General features: G+C 43.9%; 2 protein-coding genes across 2 annotated transcripts; one reads left to right on the forward strand and one right to left on the reverse strand.

Moving 5' to 3' along the window:
- Positions 1 to 3,730: 3,730 nt before the first annotated feature.
- Positions 3,731 to 8,458, reverse strand: LOC306936317 (homeobox protein Dlx3b-like). The gene is made up of 3 exons (XM_079519806.1): positions 7,898 to 8,458; positions 6,447 to 6,634; positions 3,731 to 4,983 (listed from the first exon to the last, which is right to left on the reverse strand). The coding sequence occupies exons 1-3, from the start codon at positions 8,304 to 8,306 to the stop codon at positions 4,537 to 4,539; spliced, it is 1,044 nt and encodes a 347-aa protein (XP_079375932.1). The 5' UTR covers positions 8,307 to 8,458; the 3' UTR covers positions 3,731 to 4,536.
- Positions 8,459 to 15,784: 7,326 nt separating this feature from the next.
- Positions 15,785 to 21,041, forward strand: rpain (RPA interacting protein). The gene is made up of 7 exons (XM_079521433.1): positions 15,785 to 15,982; positions 18,068 to 18,259; positions 19,416 to 19,485; positions 19,859 to 19,976; positions 20,197 to 20,260; positions 20,533 to 20,676; positions 20,916 to 21,041. Exons 1-7 carry the CDS (start codon positions 15,911 to 15,913, stop codon positions 20,943 to 20,945), a joined length of 690 nt encoding a protein of 229 aa, XP_079377559.1. The 5' UTR covers positions 15,785 to 15,910; the 3' UTR covers positions 20,946 to 21,041.
- Positions 21,042 to 21,260: the final 219 nt, after the last annotated feature.

Consider the following 21,260-nt stretch of genomic DNA (forward strand, 5'->3'; position numbering starts at 1 on the left):
AGCGGGATTGAACCCGGGGCTCCCACTCACCAGACCAACGCGCAACCTGTCGTACCAATAGGGCTGCGCCCGATTGGTAGGGCTGCTGCGGGCTGGGTCTTGGCTGGGGACTACACATCCAATCAACACCTTCCTTCTGCTGCTTATCCACTTAAACTCTATTGGTTGACCGGAGTTCCTCAGGGCTCTATCCTAGTGTATTGTCCATTTTCTATAGAGGGTATGCGCGTGACATCATCGTACCTGGAAGTTATGCGGGAACGCCCACTGACGCCTACTTTCTGGCCTTGACAGCCCATTCATACAAACAGAAGTCCTGTCTGATTGCATTAAACAATGTTAAACTCACCAACATTGCAGCTGTACGAAAAGCTTGAATATCTGTCTATCTGCAAATTTTTGTTTCATAAAAATCCACCATAGACATGTTATGAGCTACTTTCTGTCAAGAAATGCCCTGCATTTGATAATTTTTCTAAGTGTCAGAGTTTGGAAGTGCTTGTTTTCAATAACAACATTTTGCTGCCTCCTGCATTATGTGACATTTAGAAACAGGTGGTACGCAGGACGGTTGAGTGATTTCCAACGAGCGCTTCCAAACTCCAACACTCCCTGCTGCTCAATGTTTTGCCACTCAGTCTAGATGAGGAGGGCGTGTCCTGATGGGAAAATCATGCATGTGCATATACTCTCTATTATTGTGGGGAAAGCTTTCGCTGATAGTATTCTCACAATAACATATATGGATGCTTTATTCTGATAAGGCACTCTTTTTGTCATAAACAGACTGTAGACTGCCACGCACGTGTGTACTGTGCATGCGTGCGTGCTTACGTGTGTGTGTGTGTGTGTGTGTGTGTGTGTGTGTGTGTGTGTGTGTGTGTGTGTGTGTGTGCGCGTGTGTGAGACCAACTTCGCGCTCCTTTACAGTCAAATCCTGAGGATATTACCCTCTATCCACCCTCCCCGCCTCTCTCTCTCTCTCTCTCTCTCCCTCTCTCTCTCTCTCTCTCTCTGAGGGACGAGGTACATTCCTTTCTGACACCTGGAAGTGCAGGAAGTCAAGACAGACTTCTGAAAAGAAAGCACGCAGGGTGGATCACAGAGGATTAGGGTGCACAACCGTGCGCTCACAAACAGCAAGGTTTCAAGGCCACAAGACGAGGTGGATTGGGACTGTGATCCTGTCTATGCACATGGTGTTGTATGTGCGCTCGCGTGTTTGTGTGTGTGTTGTCTGTTGCCCATGGAACAAGTCAGAACAAGAGAGAAGCTTCAAGCAGGAAAGATGGACCGCTTGTTCAGCACTCTCTGTCTCTCTCTCTCTCTCTCTCTCTCTCTCACACACACACACACACACACACACACACACACACACACACACACACACACACACACACACACACACACACACACACACACACACACACACACACACACACACACACACACACACACACACACACAGAACACATAAATACACATGGTCACACACAAATGAATGTGTGGATGCTCATTACATGTATTACTCATGAGTATATGTGTGTGCCGTCTCACTCAACATCGAGCCAACCTCAAACTGGCATACATAAATAGCCTACATGAGTGCACGCGTGCGTGCGCCCGCAGCCACGCACGCGTGCGTGTGTGTGCATGCACACTGCACACGCGCACACACACACACACACACACACACACACACACACACACACACACACACACACCAATCTCCTCCCCTTTCCAACTGTTCGCCACATGACAGGACTGAACACCCTCTCTCTCTATACCACACTCTTCTTCCTCTCTGGTCCACCCTCCACTCCCCCCCCCCCCCCCCCCACTCTCTCTCTTCCTTCTTTCTTTTCTTCCTCCATTCCTCCCTCCCTCCCTTCCATCCCTCCTCTGTCTCGCTATACATCCTGTCCTGACATATAACTTGCCACATACAGTCCTCTATTGCATGCACACATTTCTGTCTCTCGGCCCTGTCCCCACTTCTCCTCTTCCTTCCAGGCAGCCTATCATGTCTCGTTCCCTCCCTTTCCATCTCTCTCACTCTTCCAGAACTACTGCCCTCCCCTCCTCCCCCTCCTCCTCCTCTCTCTCTCCTTTCATCTGCTGCTGGTGTGTTATTAAAGATCCAGAGACTCCAGAGTGTCTACAGTTCCATCACCTCCCACAGCCTCTTCACATGCACATCCGGCGCGTGCGTGTGTGTGTGTGTCTGTGTGTGTGTATAAAGAGATATAGCTGGGCGCAACCTGTTGTCTGACTCATTCACTCTTACTGATCCACCAGGAAAACAGTCAGCAAACTGTGTGTGTGTGTGTGTGTGTGTGTGTGTGCACGCGCACGTCTGTGTTGATACGTGGCCAACAAATACTGAGTGTTACTTGAACTCTGACTGCAGAGATTGAGCCGTAGTACTAGTGATGTGTGCATAAATGTGTGTGTGTGTGTGTGTGTGTGTGTGTATGTGTGTGTGTGCACACGTGCATGCGTGCATGTGTGTAAGTAGAGTATGAATGCATATACCTTTGCGTAATTTACACATGCACACAACCATGTGTGCATGTATGCATACATCCGTGAAACAGAAGACATCCCTATAACATCATATACAAATATTTTATTCTTAACTCAAAATGACATAATTTCCTCACATAAATGGCTCTAAGGCACTTACCACTAAATCTTCCTTCCATCTACACAGCATATAAATTAACAGACCTGAGTTCAGTAACGTATATATGAAGAATAAAAACACCTTTCCTTTTTATATATATATAAATGTTTCATCACCAACTAATTGCATGACATCTGCTCTCAAAACACATGTCCACTTTATGTACAGTTAGAATAAGGCAACAGAGTGATTTAGGCTGTATCTGTTTAGGCGAGAATAATTTAACAGGCAAATTCATTCCTCTATGTGGTGCGATCGTCATCTGTCTGGCCCATGACAAAAAAAAGAAAAAGAAAAAAACGCTAGGGACACTATGAACTCGTAGCATGTATGTATGTTGGGAGTAAAACACAGAGTTTTGAATAAATAGATTTACATAGCCAGCTCAAAGACACCGCACTGGTGTGCTTGAGAATAGAATGTAAATCAATGCGACACCGAAATCCAAAGCCCTATTCATGCTATGTATGGTGTCGTAAATTAGCCCAACTTTGTAACAGTTCTGTGTAACAGACAATATTGTCTGGCTGGTGTGTGTGTGTGTGTGTGTGTGTGTGTGTGTGTGTGTGTGTGTGTGTGTGTGTGTGTGTGTGTGCGTGCGTGCGTGCGTGCGTGCGTGCATGTGTGCTTGAAGCGATGTGTATATATATATATGACAAGTTTGACAACAATTCTCAGAACATTTGAGTTGGTATAACATTAAATAAACCTGACACTCAAATCTGTTCTCACGTGCCACAAACCTGCTCGACTGCACTGAGAAAGAAGATATTGGGAATTTGTCAGGTGAAGGTAATGTGTTGGAGATACTCTGTCCTGTGTTCCTCCACCTATGCCTTCCTTTTTCAGTTTCTGCATGTTTTGTTGTTATTAATTTCAACATGTTCAACATGTTTTCTGTGCATTTCTGTCTATTGTGAGTAGTGAGTAAAGTATGTTGTGTTTTATGCTTTTCTGCGTCCGCACCGCATCCAAAGGTGAGTAGGCTAATGTTTGCATTTCAGGTCAGTTCAGTTGACTCACACAAACATACCTTTCCTTCTCCTTCTTTCAAAATACCATTTGTGAATGATTTGTAGTGTTTGTGTTTTAAAGATCCATCCAGATCAGTGGTTTAGCATTTAGGACGTAACGTTTATTGATGAGATTGTCATTGTAACAATGACAATCTCATCAATAAAACCACAAAAAACTGAAAACTGAAAGTCAGTTGAGTTCAATGTATTTCTGGGATTATTACTTAATTGACACCTTCTGATTTGTCTCAGCAAAGTAAAGTCTACCTCTTTTAGCACTGCAAAGGAAACGGAAGAAACACTACGAATAGCAATATTTCAGCAATATTGGTCTTATAACATGACGACATTAATTTACCCAGAGGTATAATCTCTCCAAATCCTGCACATGTGATGACAATGCAATGTCAAGTCTTTCCTTTTGCTCAGTGTTAAACTAGCAACAATGACCCACTTGACACTAGGATACATGTGCATCTTTTGTGTTCCTTGGTTGTTTGAAAGCACCTTTGAGACGTTTGACTTGACAACAGAGGACTTAAAGTTTTAAAAGGTGTACCATTTCCATGCCAACGTGACAACTTCAGTGTTGCGTATCTTTCTAAATCCTTGAAGATTTACTTCACTTAAGTCAACAGCAGGGGAATCCACTTCAACAAAAGAAAGTCTGTGGGTTTGCAGTCAAGACTCCTTTCCCAACATCACCCAAAATCCATTACCAGGCTTTTTTTTTCTCTCTTTCTCTTTTTTAAGTCTTACCGCAGATCTTCAAAAGTCGACATTCTTCCCACAGCGCTCTGGTCAAAATGGCACCCTTTGCTGGGTCTCACAGCATCAGTACACAGCTCCCATACTTTGTGTGGATGGTGGTGCGGGTGAGGGTGTGTGGTGAGCTGGACCTGGCTGCTGTACGCCTAAAGTTGCCCCCTGCTGCTGGTACCAGTTCTGGTGTGAATAGTCCGCCATGTAGCCCGACGACGACGAGCTGACAATAGGCTGGAAAGGGCCCTGTCCACGACTTGCAGGATCTGGTACTGCATCATCCGGCGCTGCATTATTTTTGTTGTCACTGCCATTGCTAGTGGTGGTGTTGTTGTTGCTCGTCTGGTTGTTGTTGTTGCTGTTGCTGTTTTCCCAAACGGACGGGGATGTTGGGGAGTTGCAGGCCATGGGGTCGCTGGTGTCTGGGCTGTGGTCCAGTGCGATGTCTCCAAGCGGGAACTCACCGTTCTTATAGAGCTTCTTGAACTTCGACCGTCTGTTCTGGAACCAGATTTTGACCTGCAGAAGAGACATGAAGTGCACGTTTCAATAGAGGATGTCTCTGCATGTGTTACTTGAACGACTTAATTCAGACACTTAAATCAGGGGATAGTATCGCTTTTATTCTGAGTACGGATATTTTTTATTTTTTTGCGTTACACCTAGAGGTTGAACATTCTATTCAGTCTATTAACAACTGTGCTTGACTACAAAGTCACCGCTCACTTCATTGGTGTGATTTTACACTTGAATATCCAGGTATGCTTGTCTTTCCAGCTGTGTAATCAGTGACCTGGGATATGAGGTGAACGCAATCTACAGTATAGACTTGAACAACTACTAGGGGCCACGAAGGGCCAAGAGGGTTTAATAATCCTCACCAAAATCCAGGAGGGTTTTTCATAATCCTTGTCCTCAATTGTTTATATTGATGTTTAAATTGTCAACTGGATAAGGTGTCACAATAGTAGATTTAGAGGATGCCATTGCTGATAAAGACAGAACAGGTTCAACAACATGTTCTTGAATTAAATTAAGTGTGACTGAAATGTCACATTCGCCTGTGCTTCACTGCTCGTGAAATAGCAAACACACCCATGGCATGTATACTGATCAGACTTGGATCAAGTCGCTTTGCCAGATATGGAAACGGTATGCACGTGCATGTATGTGTATGGAAATGACAGTTTAGGTGTAGGCCGGCTCTAGACCAGATGCTACTGGTTAAGAATGGAGACTACTACTGAAAGGCTGATGACGCAAGGTTGGGCCCTGATTTTTATCACTGCACATGTAAATAAGCCACGTGGCAATAAAAGGTTATATAGCGGCCTAATTCTAAGCAGAGAAACAACACTCACCTCACATCAACTTACTGATAGGGATCTCTGGTGCTGACTGACAAACATGCTTTCATCTTCATCTGTCAGTGGATGTGCACTCCACTGTATTGTGTTGTATTGTCTATTCTAAGCCAGTAGCTATAACTCATGCCATGGTTGTAATACAAGTATACAATTTATTGTATTTCGGACTGATATTGGGATCTATTAAAGGGCTACTTCACCCCTTTTGCAACCAGATCTTATTTTAATGATGTTTGGGAGCCAAGAAACACTTTCCGGGGGGTTTTATGTGTGTAATACGTGTTTTTAGGTATTTTAGTATTTCAAAGTGCCAGTGATGTCATGGACACTGGTCTCACTTATAGTTCCTGGACTACATTGTCTCAACTCTCCACCTCTCCACAAGGTAGGGTGAGTGCAGCAAAGCATTATGGTCATTTCTAGTAATCCAGCAGTGAGAGCAATGTCCATGACATCACGGGTGCTTTGAAATACTAAAATATCTAAAAACACAAATTACCCACATAAAACCCCCCAGGAAAGTGTTTCTTGTCTCCCAAACATTAAAATATGATCTGGTTGCAAAAGGGGTGAAGTGGCCCTCTAACTTGATTTTTTTATGTCCATCCACCTCACCTGTGTCTGTGTGAGGCCCATCTGGGCGGCCAGCTCGGCCCTCTCAGGCAAAGCGAGGTACTGGGCAGTCTGGAAGCGCCTCTGGAGAGCTGCCAGCTGGTAGCTGGAGTAAATGGTCCTAGGCTTCCGGATCTTTTTGGGTTTTCCGTTCACCATCCGAACCTCTACTTCGGGTTCCTCTTTCACTGCTGGTGAGAAGGGAGATGGGTACGAAAATGAGCACAAAATGTATACCACTACTAGTCTCATTGAGCATTAAAGTAGCATAAGTGCAATTGGTCATAGTTTATAGTTCCTTTCCTTGCCTATAAATAGGCCTACTATAGTCACCAATCTGCATATCTAAAATGTTTATTTTACTCATGGATTCAGAGGCACAAAAATAGACGCTGCTGCTACACACAACCCCGAAATTTCAAAGAAATTCCGACGCCACTGTAACTTATAATTTTGGTCTGCGTGTCTCCCACAGACGTGGGGGGAGAGATTTATAGGTGCTTTTCATGTTGCCTGTAGGCCTGGTTGAATTGTAGGCCTGTCTCTTGTTTTGTCCTGTTGTTTTGCATATTAATTTCTTCTTTTCTTACAGAAACTCGGTTCAACAACAGACATGGCGTGATAGCGACCCGTTGGTGTTTCCAGTGAGTCAAACACCAAGACTGATTGACATGCCGTGACACCTGATGCTCGTGGCTCTGGGCCAAACGCCTCGGGCCAAGACAGAGTCTTTCAAACTGGAATGTCAAAAACGGTAGGCTATACCAGCTTGTCGAGTTTGTTTTTTTCTACTACTCCGCTAAAAGGGCGCCTCTAAACTTGTTAAAGCTCCAAAATAGTGTGTTGTTGGCAAAACGAAATGAATAAATTGAATGACATCGTCAAGGCCTATACTAAAATACTAGTGCAGATTGAATCAGTGTGGGTTTGATGGATCTACTGTGTGGGATTTGTTTTTGCATTGCCTCATGCCTCATTGCAGTTAGGCTGAATGTCAATGAATAGGCTATAACGATTTGACCATTCATTCTGATATTAATATGATGATGTGCAATTGTGCATGCAGTGCTAGCCTGGCCAATATATCATCCTTGATATTCTTACATTTAACATTCCTCTTAAACTGAAAAGAGAATGTAATATGAACAATATTTTAAAGGTTGAAACACCCAGGGTAGGCTATAGTTGCCATAAATTGAGTATATTTTACTATTTTGTAATCGTATTTAATTGGCGTAGCGTAGCCTATATAGACCTTGCTGACAAATGACAATTAAATCAATAAGAGGGAACAAATTTCCACCAAACTCCCCAAATCAGCACATTTCTAGAGGAAAAACAAACAAACGAGCAGACTGTAAGAGCAGAGCAGTCATGGGACAGTCAGTCAGTGGAACATTTCTGACCGCACGGACACAAAAAGAAACTCAAAATTCCCGTGCGTAAAAACTTACCAATGTCAAGCAACGGAGACTGGACCTCCCTGCTGAAGTGGCCGTGCTGCCGGTAGGACGCGTGGGAGTAAGACGAATACTCTGTCTTGGCCACCGGAGGATAGGTGCTCGCTGGCCCCATTCCGTTCAGGTTATAATGGTGATACGTGTACGGATTCATCGCTTGGGTGCTGGCGTAGGACTGCTGCGCCGTCTGGTAGAAGTCGTGGTGGTGGTGGTGACCGCCACCGTGGTGCGTGTGCGTCGTCGTCTGCTGGCCGCTGTAGAAGCCCATGTCCGTGGAGGAGGACTCGGGGAGCGTCGGGGAGTCTTTCGTGGCCGGGAGAGAGCTGCCAGCCGCGGGGAGATCGGATGAGCTGAGGCCCGCGACGGCGGGTTTCTTGTCATCGTAGGAAGACTGTCCGTTCATGTTCAAATCCCCGTTGGGAATAATCACACTTTTCCAAATTAGCCTATACCAATGTTGCGGCTGCTGATACAGCCCTAGCCTGCAATTCAAATCCTCTCCAGAATATTAGTTTTTATTCTATTTTGTTTGCTGATTCTCAACGCGCATGCAGAATGAAATCCTCCAACCAAGATGTGTGCGTATAGTAAGCTTGCGTCTATGATCCAAAGTCCCTTGGCGAGTCAGTCAGTCGTCAGTCAGGCAGCGAGCGGGGCTGTCCGGTGTGGCGGCGCCCAGCCCAAGTAAAACTCCAAATTACAGGGCGCGCCGCGCAGAGCAGGCTGGAGGGGAGTGGATGTCGCGCTCCCATTGGTTCATCCCTGCCTCTGCCCCGGGGCTCCGGGGCCCAGACTGCTCTGACTGTCGCCTGTCTGGCTCCCCTATTCTCTCCACAGAAACCTCGAGCAAAACCTATCCCTCTTGCCCTGACCGTGGAGAGGAGCATAAAAATCCATCCAAGGCCTGTAAACACCCTAACTTTATACACCTCGACATGTTTCTAAATGCGAAGTCTCTATAGAGGCATGATTCACCACCACACTGACTGGATGTCGTTAAAGATTTTAACTCACACTATGCCAATGGGATCCAGAACAATCCACATATGCATAATGGTGTTGTGATAAGGTTGTTTACACACAGGCTTAATGGTGATGTTCCTATTCCGATGTTCCGCTGAAATGCCCTTGAACAAGGCATCAACCACTACGATGAAATGTGTTCTATGAGCAGGGCCTGGCTGGAAACAAGTTCTTGAGCTTAGCCCAGATACCCTGGGTAAATATAGATTTCATTTCATTTCATTTCATTCAAATGCAGAATAGACCCGAATGCTGCATATCGACCTCTGCTGAGAGCTGTTTGCTGTTAATCAAGCGCTATTTAGAAAGGATATTCTCGTAGTTAAAGGGCTATATAGACTTGCCCCTCGGGCCTGTCGGCTGCCACAAGCTAGCCTACTGAGTCAGCTCCAATCCCAAACATGCAGATTATAAAAAGCAAAGCCAGAATAGTTTGGTAACAATAGAGGCTACAGTATAGGCCCACATTTGGCTGCTTGTGAAAACAGTTGTAGATCAGTGACTTAAAGTTGTAACTATTAGAACCCTGACTAGTTGCAGAAGAGATGGCTATATCTATCGGTATCTTCTTCAAACGGTCTAGCCTGGAAACCACACAAATCTGCCAGTGAAAAAAATAATAATAATAGGACTATAGGCAGATGCCATTAGGTCTGGCACATATATGGTCTGGCTCCACTCGGTTGTGATTGGATTTAGCTTCCCCCTAAGTTGTGGTGCACCAACCTGCAGGGCCCAGTATGCAAATGTGTGGCCGGGGTGGGTTTATCACCAGAGGCATTTTTTTCTCCAAATCAGCCCCTTAGAAATGCAGGTTCCTAACAGAGATGCCAGACTAATATGCCGTAATATAGTCTGCCATGCCAGACTACACACAATCATGGGTCAGACAAGAATGCACAACACATACAAAGTTGAGAAATGCATCAGGGTTCGTATTCGTATGCCCCATCTGGCAGTGGTGGGGTATTTTTGAGAATCCAGCACAGCCCATTGCCTCAATCACCTCACCTTAGAGATGAAGATCATGCTCATGGTTGAACAAACATCTACAGAAATACACCCGTATTACAAATAATACATATACCCTGCCATTATCAGTGGTGTCTGGCGTGCACAGACATTTGGAGGGATTAAGTTTGCTAGCCTGGCACGGCCAGACTCATAGCGAGGGTTCACTGATGTTTCCTCCCAATCTTCAGTGAATCCCCGCTATGAGGCTGGCCAAGCCAGGCTATAAGTTTGCAGCACATGGCACGTGGCTGCCTTAATAGTGTGTTTTTTTGGGGCAAAAATAATATATTAGACACTTTTATTCCAGAATTGATTGATGTCACCATGGGCAACATACAGTACTGTACACTGCAAGACAAATATAAAATGAACAAACTTTCAAAAGGGCACTTTGCTGTCCAGAGGGCAAAAGGGCAGGTACTTTAGTCTATTTGTGCACACCCTATACTATAATGTATGATCCTGGCTTTACATTTATGCTATTGAACATGCGCACAAACACAAAAAGGTTTATTAGAGTATTTAGTCACTTTGAAAAAACTTCAGGTTTCAGATTTTTATTTGTTTATTAGCACTTGTCTTATATTGAAAAGGAAGGGTTGTCTGCACACTGTGTATCTGCTCCCAGGATTTTTGAGTGGTGTAAACCACTCCTACAACTGGCTTTGTTAGTGCAGAAAAAATGAGCATTGCTATGTTCACCCTGTTCACCCGGGTGTGATTTCATTACGTCAGACATGATTTCATTACGTCAGACAGGCCTTACACCACTCAGTTCACACGGATGTGATTTTTGAGTGGTGTAAACCACTCCTACAACTGGCTTTGTTAGTGCAGAAAAAATGAGCATGGTTGCTATGTTCACCCTGTTCACCCGGGTATGATTTCCTACACCTGGCTTTGTTAGTGCAGAAAAAATGAGCATGGTTGCTATGTTCACCCTGTTCACCCGGGTGTGATTTCATTACGTCAGACATGATTTCATTACGTCAGACAGGCCTTACACCACTCAGTTCACACGGATGTGATTTTTGAGTGGTGTAAACCACTCCTACAACTGGCTTTGTTAGTGCAGAAAAAATGAGCATGGTTGCTATGTTCACCCTGTTCACCCGGGTATGATTTCCTACACCTGGCTTTGTTAGTGCAGAAAAAATGAGCATGGTTGCTATGTTCACCCTGTTCACCCGGGTGTGATTTCATTACGTCAGACATGATTTCATTACGTCAGACAGGCCTTACACCACTCAGTTCACACGGGTGTGATTTTTTTATTTAGGTACCTAAATAAAAACATCCTGGGAGCAGATACACAGACAACCCTTCCTTTTCATTGTACGAATATTTTTGTCCAACACTTGTAGAATTTATAGAGTTGTGCGTGCTTCCTTTTGGATCCTATCTCACTTGTCTTATACGTCATATATGGTAAACCCTCTAAAAATTGTTGAAAAAAAATAAAATCCCCCAAACAGCACAGTTTCAGTTCAGCGGAACCTGGCCTTAGCCCACTGTATCTATTCTACACCACAAAGCATCTCATAATGCAAAGAGTCCTCTCCAGTCATGCCCTGTACAAACTGAGCATTAAAAAGCACTTTGTGTAAACGGCCAAGTCCTCAGTCAGGGAGTGGTGCTTTTTACTCTGTTCTTTAGCGTTATATAACAAAAAAAGTGAGTTGGGGTGGGTATAGTGTGAAATTGTGAATATGCCAGGCTTCGAATAGCCTGAAAACCAATTCTGGCAGCCAGCTCAGTAGCGCGCTTCACTAATCATTAGACTCCCAATCCACACTTTCTGGGATCGAATCCCACTGTGCCACTATTTTTCCAACAACCGCTGACTAGTTCTTTTTTTGCCGATAAAGTATAGTTTTAGATTTACTATTCTCTGCCTATCGTGTCGCAACTTGAACGGGGCTGAGTCTGCTCAAGCGACCTTCGCAACGTTCGACACGGCAACTCGCTCACTTTAGCTCGCTCGGTGGTGTCTCTTGTGGCTCAAGTTCGCTTGAGATGGCGCCCCTCTGTTGCGGTCTAAAACTAAAGGGCGAAAGTCCCTCCCTTCATGGGGCAGAAAACCAGTGAGGAAATGTAATCTCCCTGTCACCCTGTGGCTTTCCTCAGGGCAGGATACAGATCCCATCCGCTCCACACACATACATGCATCCCCAGAATACCCTTTGAGTGAGACACTTGGTAATATATGTAGAAAGTTGATGTTTTGGGGGGCTCCGAGTTCACAACGAGGAATGAGGGGACGCTGATGGGGTTCTCTGTACGTGGGAGGGGGCAGAGTCGGTGCTTCTCATCCATGTTGAAATGGTATACCGTCATTAAAAGTTAGTTAGTTAGGTTAGATAGTTTCATTTATTGTCCACGTGTGGAAATTTGTCCACAGAGGGAGGGAGGGAACATGTTAAGAACAAGATCAAAGGAGATTGGCGAGTCAAACAAAACCAAACAGGAACTGGAACAGAACCTTCAAGGTGAGACACAAAAAACGACTCAACCTTTCAAACCTCCTTCCATTACAATCTGACAGACCAAACTTATGTTTGTTTCTTTGTAGTTTTGTCATACATGTGTATACGTGTATAAGTACTGTATATGATTTAAAGATCTCTGTGCAGACAGAAACCGAAAGGTCCAGTTCCATTGGACAACCAGTGTCAAGAAAGGGATGAGGTGGAGAGAGGCGCAGTGCCTGGACTTGTCCACAGGGTGGCACAGTTTGTTTCAGATCAAACACCCGTCATCTAAAGTCATGAACGAAGGACTGAAAAAAGGGAAGGAGAGTAGGAGGGAGGAAGAGGAGGAGGAGGAGACGAGGAATGGGAACAGAGGAGAGCAAGCAGCAGAGTCCTGTCAGTCTGTGGTAACGTTGGTCTGTTTTTGTTTTGTTTTTTCCTTCAGTTGGTTTATTTGCTTGCTGGGTTGTTGAAAGTTCAAACTCCTCCTCTTCATCTCTCCCTCTTCCACCCTTATCCCAAAAGTGAAGTGCGTGTTCAACAGAAGTCTGACAGGTCGACGTCACTCCGGACAGGGAGACAGATGGTCAACAATGTCTACAAGGGAAAAATTAACTAAAACAAATCTCAAATGTTGAAAGAAATACACCAGCATTTAGACCAATCGTTGTCAGTTGAGCCCTCCATTCAACTAACCGTATACATTAAGAAGACTAAAATGAGCATATATCTGTATCCACAAGTTAGTGTCTGCTTCACAGAAGGTGCTTGATGAATACTATGTTTAAAGCAGGGGACTCAACATAGCCCATTGCCCAATGGTCCTGCATGGTGTGAAGATATTACAGTTTGGCCACTAACCAGTAACCACTAACTAAGCCACTTAATTCAATTGTGGTGCCACAGTTTAATTTGTCCCACCACAGATTTAGAATTAACCCCAAAATATGTGTTACTCTCGTGATAACAGCAGACATAGGCTTCAGCAAAGAAAGCATCATGCGAGCACTCCAAAATCCAAAACAACAGGAGAATATTTTTGATCAAACATGTATGGAGCAACTATTGAAGAGAACTCAATATATAAACATATAAAGAGAGGGTGAAAGACATGGGACACAGGCCTCCAAGCAGGAGGGATGGACAAAGGGATGTTGCATTGCAATATGGTTGGCAGAACTTGGCACACTATCCAGTCAGCTATGATGCGCTATTAAGTCAGTGATGATGAAAGACAGTAAGATAAGAATAGAGGAATGGTGCCGTCGGGTACGGAGTTGGGAATCAAACCCAGAACAATAAGGGTGATTAATACTTGTACATGGGTGCCAAAAATCTACCATCTATAAGTGAATGTAAATGCACATAGCCGAGTCCAGTAAGCTCAGTATTATATTAACATCGCTGTGTTGTTGCGGGAATGTATCACATTGTAATTGCTGAATTTGTTCATAATGTAGCAGCATAAAATAGAAAGCAGCGATGGTTGGTTAAAAGTATGCGTCAGAGACGCAGGATGCAGACCGCTCAGTATCTCTGAAGAACACAATCCCCTCCCGGCTTCCCACCTGCGAACACCTATCCAATATAGTGTTTGATGGGCAAGTAATTTAACCCTTTGTGACCCAGATACACTCTGCCGAGAGGGACGTTTCTATTCCATTTCATGATTTGACTCCTGTTTTATTGTCCTGAAGCTCTTTGCATTGTAGGCTGCAAAATCACTGAATGGATAAAGATATGTTATCACGAATAATACCTTGACTCTGGAGAAGGGCTCTATGACTCTGATTAGGTTCTGTTCCAACAGGTTGTCGTAAAGTTTGGTCAGGTGTGTCACGTGTGCTGATGATGGGGTCGTCCTTCAGCTCTGCGCTGTACGGCTGGAGAATCAGTGCAGGCACACTTTAGTGTCACAAAGATGCCAGGCGTCTCTTCCTGGTTTTTAGACAGAATGCCGCGCTTTCCCACGCGGCAGAATGCCGCGTGGACAAGCGTTTCCGGGAATGGAGCTTAATTTCCATCCACCAGCTGTCTAATAACCAGGAAGAGATGCCTGCCACGAGCTGATTTTTTCCACGCCTTGACGCCCAAGTGTGCTTACACCCAGAGACTACTCCACTGCTTCCAGACAGTGGAGTCACGAAGATGCCAAAAGCCGCGAGCGGCAGGCGTCTCTTCCGGGTTTTTAGATAGCTGGTGAATGGACATGAAGCTCCACCCAGGGCATCTTCGTGACTCCACTGTCTGGAAGCACCCAGTGAGAGAGAGAGAGAGAGAGAGAGAGAGACATACTGGATTATTAATTATGATGTATAGACCCACATGACGTCACAGGGGGCGGAATAATAAGGAATAGATAGTATTAGACACACATCCACACAAAGTCACATGTTGGAGCAGTTAGTATCGCTCAAAACAGCTCCATAATGTATGAATTTATCTTTATTTGAAGACATTTGGACAATAGTATCCAGCCCTTTTTAATATCAGAAAATGTTATTAAAGCACAATCAGGGCATAATAGAATAGACAACAATTGTCAATGAAATCACTTTAAACATACAGGAAATGCATATGCCTTACATCAAATAAATAAACAAACAAACAAATAAATAAACAAGCAAACAAACAAACAAACATCAAGACAATTATGCCAAAGGTTCATTCCTCATTGCTCATTTCCAATACATTTCTATTGATTGATTGAATATTATTGACTAATTTGTAAAATGTACATGTGGTCGCTTGGGTGGCGCAGTTGGCAGGTAGCCTACTTTTAGGGCTACCTGCCCACTGCACAGCGGAGCTGGCCGGGGGTTCAAATCCACCACGGTCCAACCGGCTTTGTGAAGCAACTAACACAATCCGGGGGAGAGAACCCAGGCAGGGGCTCTGGGAGGGTAGCCTAATATTTGTACCTGGGCAGGCTGGGGTGGCACCAGGCTGGCACCTGTCTGTCAGCAGGTGGATGGTGGAGGAGTAGGACAAGGCTAGTCTATATCCTCCTGGTGGGGGCTCCTCACTGGCAGACCTAGCTGTGACAACACATAGATGTGTGTGGGGAGAAATGAATTGGCATAACGAGTACATTTGTTGGGGAGGAAAGGGTATAAAAAGCAAACAACTGGACAAAACAACAGACAACAATACAAAATTAAGAAGTTAAACTATACAGTTTTAAGCAATTCATGATAAATATGCAGGAAAATATACTATAGCCTATATATATTTATTATTATTATTATTTAATATTATTATTATTATTTTAAATAAATATAGGCTGGGAACTGTGGTTGAATGATTCGGCCGACCCTCACTCTGACACAACAAGACTAAACTACACAACCCATCATGCACTATGTCATAGCCTGCATCAACTTCCGGTGCGCCAAGTTATAAGATGCAGTGTTTACTGTTTTGCATTTAGCCGTGCAAGCGCAACACTTTAGCCTGTCAAATTGTTGCCTTTGTGTGTTTTAACTGTAAGCACTTTTAAATGGATGCTTTGAACAGACACCGCTCTCTTTACAAGGGAACGACGCCGCCATGGAAAGAAACATTTCGGAAGGTAAGAAACGATATAGGCTTGGCCAGCTAGTCCCTTTCAGAACCATTTTTTGGGCATGTTGGGGTGACAGTTTCCAGGGTGCCTTAAAAGTCAGTGCCTTCTCTCATTCACCCACTGGGTCGTCCACTCACAGTTAACAGCCTTTGTATTGAGTTTGTGCTTGAAATGTACTGTAATTCTGCAAACTGTTAATAAATTCTTCAATCAATCAATCAATCAATCTGGTCTCGGATATCTAATAGCTCTAAAGTGTTGCAGGCAGGGTGATGATGTCAAAGATACTGTCTCAACTGCTTTTGGTGTCCCGCGGAAATGTGTTGATCCGTGTTCCCAGCTAGCCTAGCTCAGAGTGTAGAGTAGGAGAGTAGCGACACGCTTTGATCTCGCCGCAAATGTACTATCTACTATCGCATAGACCCATTATTTGTTTACAAACATTGGGACTGGGCGCACGGGTGACTGTTTAATGTAATCAATTCAGACAGATCTCCAAACCTGTTGTTTTGGGGAGCGCTGGTTTCAGTCCATTCAACCTCCTCTTGTGAGTTGGCTAGTGAGGTGCACCCTAGGATACATTTATACTTCAAAGCCCAACAGTATTGCGCACAGAAAACAGCTGATATACAATCTCACATCGCATCGCAGATGCGACTGTTGTGAGCGTAGAGGTCTGCGTGCGCGACACCATTGCGGGACGAAGCATAAATCATACTTGATGGGCTGCAGGTGCGCGTGCAGCCTTGCACAAATAGGCTCTGCTGCCGTGTTGTTCATGAGCGCACCTCCCGTTCTTATGACAGCGACTGGAGGTGTGGTTTTGAGGACAACTGTTTTGAATTGCTATTATTGTTCAAACACAACAGAAACCAAGGATTATATATTTCAAGGGCGAGAGATCACAATAAAAATCCTAATCATTCTTCCTCCACACTGGGAGAAAAACAGCATCTGAAAGTTTGATGGGGCATTTTTTACACGTGAGTGCATGTTAGAACTTTTCCATTCCATCTTATGAGAGGTGGTGTTCTTCTGCTGCCTTTGTACGCGCGCATGCTGTTTCTTATCAGTGTGACGCAAGGGGCCAGTGAGGCTATTCAACGTTGAAGCTCTCCTCCCTAGTGGTAGGAGGAGGGACTACAGGCGGACCCGTGGAAACCCGTGCAGCTGGGCTTTAACATTGAGCGCTCGGTTGCACTTCCGCATTTGACCACCAAAATTTGGTGGTCAAATGCGGAAGTAGACGTTCTGAGACGGTACTTCCGGCAGTCTTCCGGGTGCTTCAAAACGCCTCTATCCTTTTATATACTCTATGGTGTGACGTCGTCTGATAAGATAGAATGAGCACTTCCGCATTCCATTGTTACAATGGGAGTCAACGCTAGTGTCGCAACACTCTTACTATATTACTATGGCCTAGCTAAGTTGGCATGGCATTTCGTGTTATGATGCATGTTCAGGTCAGGACACAGAAGAAATGAAATGAAATGAAATGATTACTATATTTACCCAGGGTATCTGGGCTAAGCTCAATAACTTGTTTCCAGCCAGGCCCTGCTCATAGAACCCTGCTCAATGCCTTGTTCAAGGGCACCGCTGATTCGAACTGGCGACCTTCCGGTATCAAGACCGCTCCGCAATCCGTTCGGCCACCGCTGCCACTTAAGACTGTGCTGTCATTTAATATTGGTGTTGGTGTGATGCAGGACTGCAGGAGTCTCTAGCTCTGGTCCATAGCTAACGCATTAGAGCTATGGACCAGAGCTAAGGAGTCTCCTGCATTTGGTATAAAAGCCCCAAAATACACAGGAACTTACATCTACTACCTTTAAAGGGTTTCGGGGGGAGGAGGACCACCAGAATTCAGAGATGTTCACTTAAATAATGAATGGTTATTATTAAAGGTGGGTCTTACATTGCTTCAGTCATCAAATCAATGCATTTTAATGGCTGGAACTGTCCACATCATTTTCCAATGCTAGTAAAGCAAGCCTGATAAAGTATCAAACTCCCAAAGTTCACCAGAACACCCCCCCACAGTACAATGTTGGCAGCCCTGCTATTAAATCACACTTGCTTTTTCTCTAGCGCTGCGTGGACAGGTTGAGAAACAGCCGTTCGCGGTTACTGGAAAGGTATCGTCAGGTGGGAGAAGGTGAACAGCCATGCACGGCAAAGGGCTCCAGCATAGTCCAGGAGGTGATGGAGCTGGAGTGGAATGCACTACAGTCTGAAAACCAAAGACTGCCTTTATTGTCGGGAGGAAACGGCATAGAACAAGTAGGTTTCACACGCATGCTCAGTAAAACCCTGAGTGAGTGTTACTGTTCACACACTGAGAGCAGCGACGTAACTACATGTCAGTGGGCCCCGACGCAGGCTGGTCAGCGAGTGCCCCCAACAGCAAACGGTCATGATGGTCATGTGTGCTAGCAGCAGCCACCACCAGGCTCCGCCAAACTATGTTCAACTCAACTGTCATTGCATCTCTGTATCCTGTTATGTATTTATAATTTTATTTTACAGACGACACGGGTGGGCGCCCATGGGCCCCAAATGCCTCTGGGCCCCAACACAGTTGTGTCTCTGTCATTTGTCAGTGTGTACTCGCCCAATAACTAATTACTGCACCTGACAGTTGGTTTAATCCTATCAAATTAGTTTGGAATGTTCTGGTACAAAATGTATATATTTTTTTATTTAAATAGGTACACTTTTCCATGAAATTCACATGGACAGCATTATCTCATCTCATTTATGTGATGGGATGTCATTCACAGCATCACTAAACTTGGCACTGTGCACATTTAGAATGCTGTAGCGGTACCCCCCCCCCCCCCCTTGCATTGAGTATAATTCATATCATCACTATTCTGTGGAAACATTTTATGTCTAAATTAAACTGTTACCGTTAAGGTCCTTAACACTGCTGCGTTTTTTTCGATTTTTAGCAGCGTTTTTTTCGCCGGTTTTCTAAAAAATGCGTCCAGTCTGCAAGGACCTTACTTTTGTTAATAACTTGTGTTTCAATGGATCCAATTGTAGTTGGCCTACTATTTAGTCACAAGCTCTTGTTAATACCCTCATACAATATTTATAAAACCACAGAATGATAACCTCTTTCACTTTATTTCAAAAATATACAAAATAGCTGCTCTATAAGATCACAACACATTACGATGCGGCACATGGTGAGTTTGTTGATCGGCTACTTATGCACAACACTCTTGTAAGACGAGGTAGGGCATTAATTAAAAAAATAAATAAAATGTTAAATATGGAAGATGCAGCCCGACAGCAATGATATGGAATATTGGTAAAACGCGTTAGGGTGACACTTGATACTTTATTTCTGGGCAAAACTCATAACAAACCAAGTTTCTGGTTCCATTTCAGCTTTCCTACTTGTACTAATTGTGTTTTTTTTTTCTCTCAGATGTTCAGTTTAACGGAGTACGATGAACTGGCAGTGTTGGAGGAAATCCAACAAGAGCTCACGTCTCAAGGTAATTTCATTTCATTTCACCAGCCCTTTTCTGAGTAACATTAGTCTTTTTCTTCTGGAGGGTATCTCCAAGGAAAGTGAAGCAGAGTCCAGTGGAACAGGGAGAGCGTTATTTTGTCCTACGTCCTCAGTTTCCTGTTAGGGAAAGGCTTAGTTTATGCTATCTGAGAATCTGTTTTTGGTGTGCGACAGTCATATGATGAAGTTGAAATCACCCATAAAATATTTTTGTCCCGTCATGAATGTTTGGTCTGACTCTGAACTAGGCTTTCCAGTTATGTAATTGTGTGCCAGTCTATCAATCTTGGCTTCAATATAGGTTTCATTCATCCCTGACCCTAGTCATGGAAAACTGTTTTCTGTGCATTTTCTAGAGTTGTCCATTATTGACGAGTATGAGCGGAACATGCAGTTTGAGGAACAGTACATTTTATCCATTGTTGACGGAATGGAGGACAAGGAGTCTCGTGTTATTTGTCCCATATGTCACATGTAAGTCTGAATCTATAAACTATGATATTTTCACATACTGGAAGACCAATGGCTGGGGCACTTTCCTCTTAGCCTGGCTAATAAGCCAGACCGAATCAGCCGTTGGCAAAAAGAAAAAAGCCTGCCGGTGTGATTTGAGTCTGGCTTATTAGCCAGGCTACTTTCCTCTATCATGTTTTTTGAAGTATGAAGAACTATTTTAGTGTTTTTTGTCTCTTAGGAACAACTTGAACATTAACAGTCATTTCACCTCCTGCCCGTGTGGACTGTACATCAACACAAGGGTTTGTTGAATCTTTTCTTCTGTAAAATGTAAAAGGATAGTACATCTGGGGATGTTAATTCAATTTCCTATTGGGGGGGGGGGGGGTCCATTTGATTTGTGTGTGTGTGGAGATTGCATATTACAACATTTTGCTGCTTGTACGACCTGTATAAGTTGGTGACGACTGACAAATAAAACTACTTGGAATCTATTATTGCATGCCATTGCCTACAATGGAGAAGCCAAATTGAAAGTGGTAAATGTCTGTGTTTCATCATGTCTGCTGTCCAGCAACGGAACATCACCGCAGAGGTTCTTCAGCGTGTCCTGGAGTCAAGAATCTCGGAACACATGGAACATGGGTGCCCCTGTAACCCGGCCTTCACCATGGTAGCCAGCACAGAAGGTTCTTCTAACCTCATGATAAGCTGCCAGGTGGGACTGGAAGTGTAATGTCTCTGGATGATTTAATATTCATGACTAAGCAATTACCGTGTTATGTGCAGATAAGTATGCTTGAAATTGAAGTAGTTACTTGAAAGCATCAGCTATAAACTGCTGGGGAAAAATGACATGTAAATTGGTCACTGTCCTCAAGTCCAAATCTTATGGAACATTAGAATTCAAGATGATGGCCATTCTGTGATTGTGACTGAATCTCTCTCTTGTTTCAGGCGTGTGACTACCTCTCCATCATTCTCTGAAAAAGGACTTCAATCATGGATGGTTTTGCATTTTCCCTATGAATTTTAGAATTTTCATGTTGTGTATTTTGTGAAATAAAGATTTGTTTTAATATATGCTGTGAATATATAGACTGTATTCTTTATAATGTTGATCATAATGATGACTACATCTGTGTAATTTGGGCTTGTTGTGTCCATGAAGTTCTGACTACAAACATATGAACATGGAAATACTTGAATCAGTGTAATTTTAAGGCTTTAAATGTGCCAGTAAATCAGTGATGTATTTATAATCTGGTGACTTTTGAGAAATATTAGGAACCGATCTGATTA

The sequence above is a fragment of the Electrona antarctica genome, assembly GCF_951216825.1.
Source record: "Electrona antarctica genome assembly, chromosome: 14".
Lineage (NCBI taxonomy): Eukaryota > Metazoa > Chordata > Actinopteri > Myctophiformes > Myctophidae > Electrona > Electrona antarctica.

Excerpts from the sequence above, each read along its gene's own strand:
- rpain (XM_079521433.1), top strand. The coding sequence starts at position 15,911 with ATGGATGCTTTGAACAGACACCGCTCTCTTTACAAGGGAACGACGCCG. Across the intron at positions 18,260-19,415 it reads GAGGAAACGGCATAGAACAA|ATGTTCAGTTTAACGGAGTA; the intron begins GTAGGTTTCACA and ends TTTTTCTCTCAG. Across the intron at positions 20,261-20,532 it reads GACTGTACATCAACACAAGG|CAACGGAACATCACCGCAGA; the intron begins GTTTGTTGAATC and ends TCTGCTGTCCAG.
- LOC306936317 (XM_079519806.1), bottom strand. The coding sequence starts at position 8,306 with ATGAACGGACAGTCTTCCTACGATGACAAGAAACCCGCCGTCGCGGGC. Across the intron at positions 6,635-7,897 it reads GTCTCCGTTGCTTGACATTG|CAGTGAAAGAGGAACCCGAA; the intron begins GTAAGTTTTTAC and ends CCTTCTCACCAG. Across the intron at positions 4,984-6,446 it reads TGGGCCTCACACAGACACAG|GTCAAAATCTGGTTCCAGAA; the intron begins GTGAGGTGGATG and ends TCTCTTCTGCAG.